Genomic DNA, 15,661 nt, shown 5'->3' with positions numbered 1-15,661 from the left:
CTTTTGAGTAACGGCTAAAACTATTTTACGCAACCCACCCAGATTCATAACTAGATCCATACCTACGCGCTTAGCAACGAAAATGCATATTTTCGCCAATCGCAGGTAATCTTTGGCGAGTGACGTCCTTTAAAGAACCCCAAATATAAATGTGGTGGCTATTCTTTGAGATTCCTTAGGAAATACATAATCAGATTCAATATATGCAGTTGTCCTCACTCATTTGTTGTACATAATGGGGATGATATAGTTGGGTTTTATTACTATGACCAATATATACCTCTCCTTGTGGTGGAAAACATGATGCCCAGATTCAGGACACTGCATATGCTGGAAGCACAACACGAATGTCTTGACCAAGATATTTCACCAACTACACTAACGCATCAATTGTTTTATAGGCAATATGCCTGTACTTGGCATCCTGTGGTCCATCAAATGCCTTGCCTTTGTACTGTTACTTGTAGGCCATCCATGCCACTTTATATCCATATGGGTCTAGGCACACAGCATTGAGTCCAGGATGAGCGGTGATGAAGTCCAGAACATAAATGAAATGTTCCTCTCCTTGTAGACGTACATTCACTACTTCTGGAATTTCATGGCAGCAAACACGTTCTACTGCCGTAGGCTTCGGCTGGCGATGACCACAAGTACACCTGGAATAAAAAAAAGGTTGAGTTAAAAAAAATAGTAAAATACTGGGCGGTGATACCTTAAATTAGAAATGTTATTTAAAAAATGTATTGCTATTCCAATATTATTATTATTATTATAGCAATATTCCAATGCGTAGTTTACAATACGGCACAGCGTAGAATTTCAAACAATAATACTCGTCTTACAACCGATATATATATCTTACCATTCTTCCAATCTTGATGGGTCTCGTCCCCACACCACATTCGGTCCTTCATGCACAACATATTAGGCATCCTGGGCATCTGGATCGTACATGTATGGTCCAACATACATTATGCCAACAACCTCCTCTTCCTCCAACTCTTCAAACACGCAAATCTCCTCAGATAAATTCGAAATATTGCCATCTGAGTCGATTTCTGACTGGCACAAAAGCCAGGCAACCATCTCACTTTCCTGGTTGTACTTGGAGTTATTCTAGAAGAACTTGTTTCAAATGCACTGCAAATCGAATTGCCACCACCTAATAGCTTTCAAAAACTCGCCGTCAAGCTTGAAAAAGCATGTCGGTGGTGTCGGGCCGAAATCAAGTTTACCTTCGAAATAGTAACTTTTCAGGAGACCCCAAAAATGGCAAATGCCCAAAGGGCATTGCATTGTGAAAGAGAGCAAGCCATTTTCAATACTTTAGATTGGTCAGTAATGTGTAAAAGTACCACCCAGGTGCGTGGACTGACCAATAAGTATAGACTTTTGAAAAAATATGAAATTCCCCCAAAATGTGACCTGGGAGGTTTTGGGCTGACGCCAGCGATATTGAGGTAAGATGAAAATTTGTCAAAGAGGGTTTGAGACTTAATTAGACAAATGTTATAATATGAGTTGAATTCATTGCTATACAGTATGTAATACTAGTAATGTACTAGTGCTAGCTAATAGTACATGTACTATGTTTGCTATGGCTGGGTAACTTAGACATGCCATGATTTACTGACAAGTAACAGGCTGTGATTTAATGCTGCAAGCTAGTTTGGTGGACTGTATGTATGATATTTAAAATTTGACTTTAGCCAAATCTGAATTTACAGTACTGTATTGATATCTGTTATACTTAGTTACTTTAAGTTACCGTATATTATTAAGTAACACTAATTGCTTTTGGCCAGTTTTGTCATATTACATTACATTACACACCAACCAACCAAGGTTAGTGATGACACGAGACACGCCATCGAAGTTGGACTTTTTGCAGCATTCCAAGACTGAACTACAGGTAGTGTTCATATGTTCCGCCCCATGAAACACATTAATGATAAGTAGTACACATGGATGGCACTTTAATGTATTTGCCTTGTAGGCCAACTAAATGTGATCATTTTTAATGGTCATATATGCAGCTGAAACAGGTAGGCTTTAACGGAACATTTTAATATAACATTATAATCATTATGGCCTTTATAAAAATGTTTTTGGCTGGAGTGTTTTTGTGGGTTAGTGCACAATATGCCTCTGTGATGCGGCCCAAGCTTGTGTCCTTCAAATCAAGTCAAACATTTTGGGGTGGGGTCATGAACGCAAGATTAATGAGGAAACCGATTAGTAGTGCACAGAGAACATAATGAAAAGAAAATGTTTGACTTGGCTTACGCTTTAATGCATTTTTTCCTCCTTGCATTACTTTTACTTTTATACTTTAAATTAGGGCTGTTCGATTTTTCCTAATAAGAAAATCCCGATTATTTTCTCTCAATTTTACGATTATGATTTCTTTGTAAATTAAAAAATAATGAAAAATGAAGTATTTTGAATGTCTTTTATTTAAACTTAATTTTTCTTTCTTTGAACTCAAAATTCCAGTCGATTTAACTTAACACACACAGAACAATCCATTGGGATTAACAGCATTTTACTTACACAATAGATTTCAGATCTGTTCTTAATTAAACCAATAATGCAAGAAGAAAGTGCATGTACCATCTGAAACAAAATCATCAACATGAGAGAAGGTAGTCTGTAAACCAAACAGTCTGTCAGCAAATCATTTTGTCAACGAGCTAGTGACTAGCCTTTCACCTTTCTCCCTGGTCTTACTTAAACATAAATTAATGATTAGTGCAAAACTGTCACTCAATAATACAATGCACTGTCAAGCTTAAGTGCGGATGCATAGTCCGACTGGACCAGAGGTCCGTTGTAGAGAAGGAAAAAAAGGGACGACTTTCAGACATTGAGTTACTTGCTCACGGGTTGTATTGAACATGCGGGCCACACACTACACTACAGATCTATTTTTGCCCGATTTATTAACCAAACGCTCACTTGCCTGAGCAAATAGCAGAATCGCCGGTATAGCCATGGATGTTGTCGTTGTTTCGGACTGTGCGCTCGTGGGAGGAAGCGGAAATGAACGTTTTTAACATCGTTTTATCCAGAAAATTTGGTTACGGTTCAAAATCGTTTAATCGAGCAGCCCTACTTTAAGTAGTAAGTTGCTAATGGTGTAGTGGTACACTCGCCTGAGCTGTGCGGGCAGCGTGGAATCGGTTCCCGCTCAGTGATGGTGTGTGTGTGTGTGCAGTGCCCTGCGACTGGCTGGCGGCCAGTTCAGGGTGTTGTCGGCATTTTACCCAGTCAGACACAAACACAAACATATTTTTCTCCAGAATATGTCCTATGCAGGTTGAAACAAGTCATTCTAATTAATGTTGCGTTTATGCAATATCAGTTCATCAGCAAAATCCACCCGTTTTTAGCCATCTCAGGAGGCAGCCATTTTGTCACTTCTGTCGACTGAAATTACATTGAAGTTGCTCAGGGCTCAGGTAACGACCAATCACAGCTCACCTGTTTTCTGAAGCTGAGCCATCATTGGTCGTTATCTAAACCTTGAGCAACTGTGATGTCATTTTCAGGCAGAAGTGACAAAATGGCCGCCCCCCCTGAGGTAGCTAAAAATGTGGATTTCTCATATTCCACAAACACAATATTAATCAGAATGCCTTGTTTCAACTAGTGTGCCTACATAGAACATATTCTGGAAAACAATATGTTTGGGTTGACTTCCTCTGTGAGTTACTCCACAGTCCGGGGTATCCGTTGTCGTATTTTGCTCCAACACACATTGTCAATGGGAGATGGGTCTACTCTGGACTGCTGGCAGGCCAGTCTATTGCTCACACTCTTTTACTATGAAGCCAATCTGATGTAACACCCGACGACTATGGCTTGGCATTCTCTAGCTGAAATAAGCAGGGATGTCCCCTTTGAGCATTAATGGTGGCATCATGGTGCCTCCACAGACGTGCAAGTTAACCATGCCATGGGCACTAACACGGCCTCATACCAACACAGCTGCTGGCTTTTGAACTTTGTGCTGATTATAGTCTGGATGGCCCTTTTCCTGTTGAAGTCCATGAGTTCCAAAAACTATATGAAATCCCTACTCTTCAGACCGCCACACACTTTTCCACTTTGCATCAGTCCATCTCAAATGAACTTGGGCCCAGACAGTGTTATCATTTTTATTTCACAAAATAGAGTTAATTTTTAAAGTCTTCTATACAGAAGACATCACACACAGATTATGAATCACACACAGTTTAAGGTTATTTTTAGAGAACAATGCCTTGGTTTTGCCATGCGTCTTACAGTGGTGTAATAATCACCATCAATGAAGGGATCTGCTACCGTCTCAACACTGTTCTATTTCTGAAGGAAGTGAACCAGAATGAAAGGTATATTCAATTCCGCTTGGCTCTAAAAAGAAGCACAAAGAATTGATTAGGCGCTTGACTAAAGGTTTGGGTAGCTATTAAAATGTTCTCAAGATTGGTTCTCAATGTAGTTTTGTAGCATTTGAACAACTGTTTATTTGGGCAATTAATATATTCAATATGCCCATGCATTACCTTCATAGCATTCTGGGATTTTGAGATTTCCATCGATGCACTGAGTTGACACAGCATAGCCGCATTTCCTGACTTTTTCCAAGCAGTAGACTGACACAACGTCATTATGGAAGACTCTATTTGGCACCAGGTCGGCAATCCAGAGTTTTTTTCCTTTGTATAATATTCTTCCTCTTCCTATGCCAACGCTACAAGGAGCTGCAGGTCACAGAAACGACAAAAACATAAAACATGATGATAATGTAAACAAATTAAGTGAAATTGCTAAGACTGTTGCATGAAAAAAAAAAACTAAGCAAAAACTCAGAAATTAAACTCGCAAAACGATCCTCAGAAAACAGTAAACAAATCACAGCCAGGGCACATTCGGAAAAACAACTGTTTTATATTCACATTCACATCTATGGGCAATTTTGAGTCTTCAGTTCATCAAACCTGCATTTTTTTCCCCCGGAATTACCTGTAAACACCCATTCAAATGTTGGAACACGCCTCAACACAGAAAGGCCCAAGGCGTGCTTTCCCTAAATGTACTACATAAAGATATAAATGATAAGTTAACAGTATATTGGCCTACCTTTACAGGCTGGTTTTTCAGACCAATCGCCATTCTTCTGGCAAGCAATTTGGAAGCTCCCTTCGATCATATAGTCCCCATTGCAGCCATACTGCACCGTCTCCATGAAGTCGTAACGTCTCTGGTCGTTGCTGGACATGTAACCATTGAGAATTTTTTCTGGTGGAGGGCACGTAACCACTGGAAAGATTTAGTTTTCCATAGATTAATATTGATGATGAAAGCTTTCTTTCTTTCGAATCCGTGAACGTATCTTAGTAATAACTCAAATTTTCTGCAAGACGTAGCAGTCAGAGATTACTACAATGATCAAGTCCAATGGTATAGTTGCACCTCACCAGCACACTGAACCATCTTAGAGTCTGTAAACTACATGTCATTTGGTTGTTTTTGAATTGGTTTTAGAATTACATTGGTCATGCATCTAAATGTGATATATATATATATATATATATATATATATATATATATATATATATATATATATATATATATATATATATATGGTCTATGGAACTTACTATACCTCGACATTCGGGTGTTTCGGTCCAGTTGCCACTGGCCAAGCACTCTGCATATGCGTTTCCAAAGAGGACATAAGGTGGCAAGCACTTATATTTCCCATAGGTGCCAAAATATGTCGTGTTTCCTCTTATTTTCTTGTTAAAACTTATCATACCAAACTGTGGGATTGGAGCAAGACCACAAGACACAACTGCAAGAGAAGAGAACTACTGTAACTGTAAATAATACTGTATATCATCGCTGTCTATGAAAAACACGCATGTCCAATTTATTTTTTTATTCATTAATATTCACGGTGATGCGATGTCTGTGACGCGGGAACAGCATTCATGTAAAAATCATCCATCCATCCATTATCCAAACCGCTTATACCCACAAGGGTTGTGTGCGTGCTGGAGCCTATCCCAACTGTCGTTGGGCAGTAGGCGGGGCACACGCTGAACTGGTTATGTAAAAATAAGAAAAATTGAAAAAAATGGACAAAAGTGTTTTTCACAGGACAGAGACGATATATATCAGTTAATGTAAAAAATATTGAAATAAGTTTGAATTGTTCACAACATGGGAGTGTTAAAGGACTACTTTACTGTGTTCCAAACTGGAAGGAAATTAAGGGAGAAAGAAGGAAATGGCGGACTAAATACGTTTGCACTCTGGTACTGATGTGCTCCATGTTCCATTAGCTTGGCATTTAGCACTTTTGGGTCCGGAGAGGGTGTACCTATGGAAAGAAAACACATAATTTGTTTATCATTCTTTAGATTACCAATAATAACCTCTCAGACATTTTTCAATTGGATTTCAAATACTATATAAATAAAGCAGTAGAATTATAGAATAGCAGACAAACACAACAGACCAGTTAGAATGCCCCTAAAGGTTTATTAAGAGCTACGTTTACAATGTATTTGTGGTATATGAAAGAGCGGGGCACTTGACCCTTTTTGCCGGTCCGGCCGCGACCCTCCACCTTTGACCTGGGTACCCTGCCGGCCAGTTTTGAACGTACCGCGTGTGGTGTGCAGCATTAAACGAGACTTCGGGGATACAAACATGGCGGATGAAGAGTCAGCAGGGGTCTCAAATCGTGTTTTGACAGTGTCGCTAGTTGGTGGATTATTTTTAGTGGAAAAAAGTGACACAGAAAGAAAAGACGTTGGGCTCAGTTGCGCTATGGCTGTTTTGATTTTGGATTCCGACCGTGCTCTCTCACCGCCCCATCACCTCGCTTTCTGATCGGCTGCACGGCACGGTCAACCGGCTGCTTGCTCGTTTGTCCTCCTGGCACACCACACACGGTGCGAAGTCAGGCCAAAACAATTCAACATGTTGAATATCCCCAATTTAAGGTCGGACGTCCTCCCGAGATCAAACTGAGCACACCACACAGAGTAGGATATTCTGCTAAGATTATTTTTGGAGCCATTACGCGAATCGGCCCGACCTATGATTGTCGGGAGGGGAGATTCGGGGCGAAAATCAGGCCGATTATCCTGCTGTGTGAACCAGGCTTAAGGCTACTAGCTTCATTTATTACATGTCCTTCATTGGAATTCAACAAGAAGTTCTCACTTTACCCCTCGTGACAGGTATAGTTGATAGTACTCTGGTACACCGTATCCTCATAGTTCAGATCTCCATTGGGCAATGGTTCAGGATAAGGACAATGCTTTTCTACAAGATAGAACAGTATCAAGTAGAGAGTCGACATACAGTATACATTATCCTGCCTTTTCAATGACTAAAGCAAGAACACTGGATCGGAATCAACCTCACGTAACTGAAATCAGCATTTTAACATTGTCTTTTTTAAAATTTTGGTATAGTATAAAGAATAGGTAATTAACTAAGAATAATTGTGGCACAAAGAAGGACATAATGATAAATCATATTGTTAAATGTGAATGTACCTGTACATGAAACCAAGTGTACTAAATAAGTGTAATAAAGTGTCTGATGATTTTGAACAAGTGTTAATATCAACGTTATTCAAATTGAAGACTAACAATTAATAAAAAAAAAACACTATGAGCATTACCACTACCTACACTGTATAGTCATAAACAAACAAATACAAGACCAAACGCCCTATATTCAGTGATGAAGACACAGGCCGTTTCCTTTCTAGAATGATGATGTTTTGGAGCAAAATCTAGGAAGCGTGTACGTTTGATTTGCAGTCACATTAAATAAAATTTAATTGAGACCCACCAATGCACATTAATTTGGTTGCAGTCCACTTTCCGTTCTCAGTACATACAATTTTCCGAGGGCCCAAAACGGACGTGTATCCCAGTTTACACGACAGTGCTAACTCTGCACCAGGCCTAAAGTAGTCCTGCTGCTCCACTACTTCAATGTTGGCACGCAGCTCAGGCATTAAACATGCTGCAACGACAAACACACAATTAGTGACTGGATGATTGAAAACCTAAAGCAAGTGTTGATCAACATTTGGGTTATTATTTAATTAATCGTATTTCGTGTATTGTTTGCAATGTTCATTAGTGTCTCGGGGGAGCTGAAGCCTATCCCAGCTAACTTTGAGTGAGAGGCACAGTTGACCCTGGATTGGCTGCCAGTCATTCGCAGGGCAAATATAGGCTTATGAGAATTGACCACTGGAGAATTTAGAGTCTTCAGTTAACCCAGCATGCGTGTTTTAGAATGCAGAAGGACGCTGCATGGAGAACGTGCAAACTCCACACAGGACAGTCTAAAATGAGATTTAAGTTCAGAACCTTTCTATTGTGAGACACAAAATAACCACATTTAACACTGTGTAGTCGGGTGATTGCTCAGTATTAGTTATTTAGGTAGTTACTTAGTTAGTAATCAGTCCTTAGATTACCAAATAAATGCAAGCATCATTAGTCACATGAACAAGTATGAAAATGTAAATACCGTTGCCTTCTTGTGCTGTCACAAGGGTAAAAAATGTACCAAGAAGCCATACATTGAGAATACATTCCAACCTGAGAAGAAAAGCGCAAAAATTCATGGTGTCTTTCCTGTGGTGACTTGTGGTCACTTTCTGTAATGTGTGTTGACTTTGTCACTGCTGTTTGTAGTTCTCCAAAAGTAAACAGATAAGGGAAGGACACTCGTTGCTGACAGAGGATAATTTGGTTTTGATTTACTCGACAGCAAGAAGCAACATTCTAACAGACTTAATGCATCACATCACCTTACCAAGATGGTGGTGATGCTTCCAACCTTGTGAGAATAGGTTGGGGAAAGTGTGCTCCATAAAGGTATGCTTGAGGGAGTTTGGTGTTTAAGAACTTGATCCCACTGAAAACAAATGGAATGAACAAATGTAGAACAGGGATTGTGACGTCACCTTATGAATGGACACGAACACCCCACAGACACACTCTAACATTTTGTCAGCTGTAAATGTACTTTGAGCTCCAGTGACCCTGGCAGAAAAAACAACTGCAGTGAAATCTGTGTTACTGGAAGCTCTGCCAGTGGACTTCCCCTTTTGTTGCAAGTAGTCAGTACACAGTATATAAATACGTGTATTTAATATTTACCGAGTTGATTCTTATCATTATAATGATTTGACATTCTCTGTCCATTTGTTACATTTTAAGTGATTTGAGTGTATTTTATATATATGTATATATATATATATATATATATATATATATATATATATATATATATATATATATATTATGTATATATATATTATGTGTATATATACACATTATGTGTGTATATATATATTATGTGTGTGTATATATATATTATGTGTGTGTATATATATATATATATATATATATATATATATATATATGGCGGCACGGTGGTCGACTGGTTAGCATGTCCGCCTCACAGCTCAGAGGTCGTGGGTTCGATCCCGGCTCCGGCCTCCCCGTGTGGAGTTTGCATGTTCTCCCCGTGCCTGCGTGGGTTTCCTCTGGGTACTCCGGTTTCCTCCCACATTCCAAAAACATGCACGGTAAATTGATTGGACTGTGGTGCTGCCACCGTTAATCCAACACTGTTAATCCAACACTGTTAATCCAACAGCACCAAATATTTCATGATTATTCCGATTGCAGTTTTTCATGTTCTTCTTGGAAGGTCTCACGACCTTTCACCTCAAATCAGTGAAAGGTTCAAACAATGTAATTCTCTGTTTTCCCGCACGATGGCGTCCTCATACAGCACTCCCAGGGCTGGATCGTGGACCCTGTCCCAACCACTGCTGTGTATCATGACAACGGGAAGGCTGAGATGGAGACCACGCCACAATCAAGAGTTTGTGCTCTTGACACACACAACGAAGATGTTTGTCTTCAAAGTAAAAGTCGCGCGCCCTGGATCGGTAGCTTTATAGGTGTCCTCATATAACGCAATGTGTAACTAAATTCTTTGTCAAGGTACTCAAATAAAATTTCCAGGTAGGTTTTTATATGACTTTTTACTTTTACACCCTACATTTGAAAACTGATCGTGTACCTTTACTCAATATTTTTTTAAAAATAGACTTTTTTTCTTCTTTAAAAAAAAAAAATCTAATAATAAATAACACGAGCATCACTGTATGTACTGTAATTCTGTGTGATAAGGAGCATTCATTGTTGCCAAGGTAGCACTTCTAGTCAGAGCTAGCCAGACCATGCTTTTATGGGGCCCTACGATTTAAAATTAGATTTGGGACCCGCTGCCAATAATACTGAATATTGATCGATCGATCATACAACTACTATGAACTAATTGCAGCAGTGTTACCGGAGAGGACAGGCGTTGATTTACACAACATTCCAAGGGATAAAACACTTAAGTGCAATACTAAATACATATAGTGTTAGTGATAGTAGTGTCATCTGGTTTATTAGTTTGGGTTGAGATAAAACTAGGCACAGTGCAGTGTTCATGGGTTTGAATCTGGGCTCCAGCTTTCCTGTGTGGACTTGGCATGTTTTCCGCATGCCTGTGTAGGTTTCTTCTCACATTCTCCAAATGTGTATGGTAGGTTAGGACTGTAAATTGTCTATAGATGTGAATGTGAGTGTGAATGGTTGTATGCCTATATGTGCTAATTGTCAAGCAACCAGTTCAGGGTGTACCCTGCCTCTTCCCCAAAGTCAGCTCGAATAAACAATAAATAAAATCACTTCGATACATACGGATAACTTAAAATGTACGAAAATAGATTTAAAATGATACGTTTTCAAGCAAATACAGTAAATAAACAATGATGAAACTGAACATAGGAGCCCGAAACAAGGTGCTAAAAATTTGATAGGAAAGTTGGTCCTCAAGATGGAGGGTTATGAGATAAAAAAAAGCAATTCTTTATAGGGTAATCAAGAACTGTTTGGTATTTTAAAATTAAGATCATCAACAGCAAATTTTGAATCAGAGATCGCTCAGAAGCATATTTTTTGACACTGATGTAAAAATGTCTTTCCTTTTTTTTCCATCACATCATGTTTTGAGATATTTTCATGTTGTTTGTTAAAAGCTTGTGCAATACGGATTTTACCATGAGTTGTAATTTATACCTATGAGGTTTAAGAAAAAATCCACCTGTTTCTGAATCTAACCTTTAATTAATAAATATTATTAAATTAATTACTATATTACATATTATTATTTTTACAGAGTGATCCCCCCAAAAAATCAGCCCCCGAAAGAAGATTTGGATTTGTAAATTTGAAATGGATTTCTGAAGAAGAAAATGCCACTGAGTAAAATGTTTTAATGTGATGTTCTAAACACAATAAAGTAGCTATACCTCAAGTTGCATTTGATTCCCGAAAAAAAAAAAAAGAAAAAGAAATTATGTGTATTGAAAGTTGGGGCCTGTTTTTTTTCTTGGGGGGGGGGGGGGGTTATTATGTATTATGAAAACCTGATGTGCTTGAGAAAAAACAAGGGCGGATTTGGAATAAGCTCAAAAAACAACAACTATAAAAGTTTACTTGCATCTCTGATTAAAAAAGGTAGTAAAAATGTGTTTACCAGTGTTATATTTGCAAATCAATGTGTCTATAGTGGTACGTTCGCATTAATCTGGTTTAGGCATTGTGGGTTCAGTTCAACATTTGTGAGGGTGTGAATGTGAGCATGAATGATTGTCTGTCTCTATAACCTACTATGTGCTTTATGCCTGACGCGACCAGTCCAGAGTGTCATCGGCCTTTTACCGGAAGTCTGATGGGATATGCTCCAGTTCCCTGAACTACTTGACTCCGCTAAAGATAAATGGAATAGCAAATGATAGATTAAGGAATTCCTTTTACTACAGTGCCAGTTACAGTTTGTCTAAGGACAACTTTAATTTACACAGGTTTTGTACATGAATTACATGAAAGTTCAGAATGAGAACAAAAAATGACCTTCAGTTCTGGGATGATCCTACTCAAAAAATACAAAGTCAAATAATGAAATAAAACACTGGGCTCTGTTGACAGTTTATTGGCATTGGGGGGCCTCCTAATGGTCGCGTCGTGGGGCCCTGAGCACAGTTATCTTATGCATTGGGTGGGCTCTGCTTCTCGTGCGCCGTTGGAGAAATTCAGATACTCTTACTTTGAAGGTAATACCGGATGTAGGGTTTGTGTTCGACCGTGGTTTATTTGACGGCGCTCGGAGCTGACTCGCTGACAGCGGCGCAGCCCAGTGGCAGCCACAGACCGGGAAAGCCCTCACTCACTCGTACTCACCAAGTCCACAGCGTGTCTCTCTGCTGGCTCCCTACTCAGCCTCAAGCAAGACACAGTTACTAGGAACACAGCGACACGGAGCTTGCTTGTGTTCAACATGGCCGATACAAGTTTGAACGAGTCGTCTACCGAGGACGTGGCGAATAGGTTTGCTCGCAAAGGCGCCCTGAGGCAGAAAAACGTCCACGAAGTGAAGAACCACAAGTTTACAGCCAGGTTCTTCAAGCAACCGACTTTCTGCAGCCACTGCACGGACTTCATCTGGTAAGCCATCCGTCTCCGCCTCCACCCTTCCCGGCCACCTCCACACATGCAGCCTGTTGCATATTGGATTGCAACTTTGCGCCCACGATCCTTCCTCCATGATGTTACGCAACTTCAGTTTGTAACTTCTCCCCACCTGATCCTGGAAATCTATCTCACCACCTTGTCGACTGAGCTGTCAAAAACTAGACTTCCTCAGGGATCCTCGAGCCATATGGGAAGGGCTGTTTTGTTTATTGTCCTCTTTCAAGCCCTCAATATGTGTAAACCTTGCTTGCATGTACAGTTTGTATTCCACTAGGGAAGTTCCTTTTTGCTTCGAAGTCATAAGAAAGTAAAAGTTATAGAAATTCAGCATTACAGACATTTCCTGCAATGTTTCCTGCCATAAATCTGATGCGCATTTCTGATGAGTCCAATAGATTTCCCTTGCTGAGGCATACATTGAGGCATACTACAATTCTGTTTTTTTTTATCGCACGTGCACAATTGAGAGATATTATACAGAAGACTGTTGCAGTGGAATCATTTTCTTTGAACAGGGCCATATGGAGTAGTTTGTGAGATGAAAATATGGAAAGCATCCCATGTGCAAAAGTACAGAGACTGTCCACCCAGCTAGTTCGAACGAAGGTGACTATACTACTATAAAGTGTTTTATTGTAAGTTTTGTTAAGGGAAAAGTGCGATGCTAACCATAGAACCGAAAATACATTATTGCATCGTCGAAAGTTGATTCTGTCTTGGCTGTTCAGTCACATCTGGCTAAAGTGACAGCAAGTAGACATAACAAATGAAATTCGTATTCGTATAATGTACACTGGAGTGGAAATTGAGCTTTGGTAAGTCTTGATGTGAAGAGGCTCACATCCAAGACAAATGCAGTAATCTTCTTCACTTTCCTACCTGTATCACACATTTTCAATGTGTTCTGTCACTGATGGATTAGTGAAGGGGTCTCTCACTTTTTATCATCTGGGAGATACCGTACTTTTATACAATGAAAGTGCTGCTCAGCTAACTCGCGTTTGTAGATTTGGGAGATCGTCGACGTTGATTTTACAATGTGCAATTTTACATTATGGCGTATTAATGCTGTCTCAAAAGAAAACACAAATGGGCCCATTGATTGGCTGCAAAGTCTGAGGAAGTGATGAAAGTCCTCGTTCTGTGAATCAGCGGACAGGATTCAGTCACGTTACACAGTGGCACCAGCCGAGCGCAACACAACATTGTTTCAAATTGAGGAAATGGAGAACTTGAGAAGTCGCTTGTTTTAGTGTGTAATTTAATATCAAGAAATGACCAACATAAATACATTTAAATACATTTAAAATTAACCCTCGGAAGGTCATGCATGATATTGATTGGCAAAGATGAAAACGAAGGACATCTTTGCGATAATTATAGTTATTTTAGTTAGTCTTTTAAACATGAGATGTAGTTTCAGTTAGTTTTCATTAAAAAAGGCAGCTGTTTGTTTTAGCTTAATTATACAGCAGTTAATTAGTTTTCACACTTATGACAGTTAAGGATGTAAAAATGTTCATTAAAGGGAGCATGGAAATTTGATTAGATTATTTTTTTTTAATACCTTTGTGTTAAAATAGTTAGGTCTCTCTCTGCACTGCCTGTTCCACCCATCAAGTAATGCAAAGTTAGACTGTTACCAAAAAATGGTCATATTAGTGTAACATGTTACAATGTAACTGGATGTGGGAATGTTTACATTAGTCAGCGATGAGTGGGACGAGCCCAACATGCTTGCCATCAGAGCGGAGTTCATCATCTATTTTGCAGAGCATAGTTTGCAGGCTAAAAGTGTTGTCATCCATGTTTACATGGATGCGGCCATGTCTGCCAGTCTCTGCATGGCTGACATGGCTTCTACCCCGCAAGGTACATGTCTGCATGGTGAAGTGGTATTAGTGTGGTCGTATTAGAGCATTTTTACATGTCCGAATATTAGTACAAATGTACAGTATATGAATCATTATTTCCTGCTGGATTTGTTTTTTAAATTTAAAGAAATTGACCAGTCTTTCTTAACATGTTGTGTTCAACCTCAGAGTTTTCCATCTATGTTCACAGTCATCCACTGTTGCAGGTGCAAGTATGAGCTCATGGCCTTTACTACTTTCAGTTTATGACCTTGACAGTTTTACAGCAGGGCATGTGCACTGCCTAATGGCACTCCTTAGTCCGTAGTCCAGGGAGCCAAACATGTCCTGCGGTTACAGACTACAACTTGTTGCAATACCCTTCAGTATCAGTCGAAGCTGTGAGAGTCCACTTTGTTTTCTGGGAGGGACTCACTAACACAACATCATGCAGCTAAGCGGACTGGACTGGACTTTTTAGCGAGTCTGCCAGGAATCACCCTGCTCCAGTTCTCTGCATGAAAACCATTCCAGACTCAAAGAATGCTGAATGTGTGCACAGTGGAATCCCTGGACTTTGTAGTCTAGTGGTGAATGCTCGCTATCGTAATATAGTATAGTAATGTATAGTAAGGCTAGGGGTAGCGTTAGTTTTAAAAGACTGCCAGCCATGATTGTTTATGTGTTTCACGCTATGCAAAGTGTTGCCCCTCACATAATAATATTTATTGTTCTGATGAAATAGAAAGAGCTGGCTGATTTTGTGAGTGGAAATGGTCAACTGATTTAATACGGCTTTTTTTTCCTTCGCAGGGGCTTTGGAAAACAAGGATTTCAGTGCCAAGGTAAACCGAATTGACTTCATTTCTGTCTTATTCAAAGATGTCGTGTTTATTTGCATGTAAATGTGTGGGTGTGCGTGCATGTGAAGGGGATTAGGCCCAGTGGTCTGTGTGGTTAAATAAGTGGTCATGTAGAAAGTAACGATGCAAACATAGCAAATTTGGCATAACATTCAGAAAAATCTTGACAATATTTACACCCACCTCATATTTAGTTTGCAGTTCTGTAGGCATGGAACTATTGTTTTCCTACAACCTGGACAGTGTTTATTGTTCCTACAACCACAAAACATGTGGTCAGAAGGATGTGGGCCTCAATCAACATTGTTTCCACCAT

At 39.5% G+C, this 15,661-nt stretch overlaps 2 protein-coding genes and 1 pseudogene across 3 annotated transcripts in view; 1 reads left to right on the top strand and 2 right to left on the bottom strand.

The window, feature by feature from the left end:
• Positions 1 to 373: 373 nt before the first annotated feature.
• On the bottom strand, positions 374 to 3,999 carry LOC147145915 (uncharacterized; annotated as a pseudogene). Its single transcript, XR_015087085.1, has 2 exons — positions 866 to 3,999; positions 374 to 659 (listed from the first exon to the last, which is right to left on the bottom strand). The product of XR_015087085.1 is annotated as an uncharacterized LOC147145915 (transcript).
• A 150-nt stretch (positions 4,000 to 4,149) lies between these two features.
• On the bottom strand, positions 4,150 to 8,723 carry LOC147145914 (beta-2-glycoprotein 1-like). The gene is made up of 8 exons (XM_086033250.1): positions 8,557 to 8,723; positions 7,864 to 8,040; positions 7,230 to 7,326; positions 6,297 to 6,373; positions 5,654 to 5,842; positions 5,128 to 5,307; positions 4,551 to 4,748; positions 4,150 to 4,398 (listed from the first exon to the last, which is right to left on the bottom strand). The coding sequence occupies exons 1-8, from the start codon at positions 8,651 to 8,653 to the stop codon at positions 4,334 to 4,336; spliced, it is 1,080 nt and encodes a 359-aa protein (XP_085889376.1). The 5' UTR covers positions 8,654 to 8,723; the 3' UTR covers positions 4,150 to 4,333.
• Positions 8,724 to 12,272: 3,549 nt separating this feature from the next.
• prkcaa (protein kinase C, alpha, a) overlaps positions 12,273 to 15,661 on the top strand; it is a 124,538-nt gene continuing 121,149 nt past the window's right edge. Inside the window, exons 1-2 of the mRNA XM_086033249.1 lie at positions 12,273 to 12,602; positions 15,296 to 15,327. Of these exons, the coding sequence (XP_085889375.1) occupies positions 12,436 to 12,602; positions 15,296 to 15,327 (199 nt within the window). The 5' untranslated portion in view covers positions 12,273 to 12,435. The remainder of the gene's footprint in view (positions 12,603 to 15,295; positions 15,328 to 15,661) is intronic.

This window comes from Filicampus tigris, chromosome 6, assembly GCF_054856515.1.
Source record: "Filicampus tigris isolate MCC_2025a chromosome 6, RoL_Ftig_1.0, whole genome shotgun sequence".
NCBI classification, from domain to species: domain Eukaryota; kingdom Metazoa; phylum Chordata; class Actinopteri; order Syngnathiformes; family Syngnathidae; genus Filicampus; species Filicampus tigris.
Note: the sequence above shows the minus strand (reverse complement) of the source record. Positions and strands in the feature narration are given on the sequence as shown.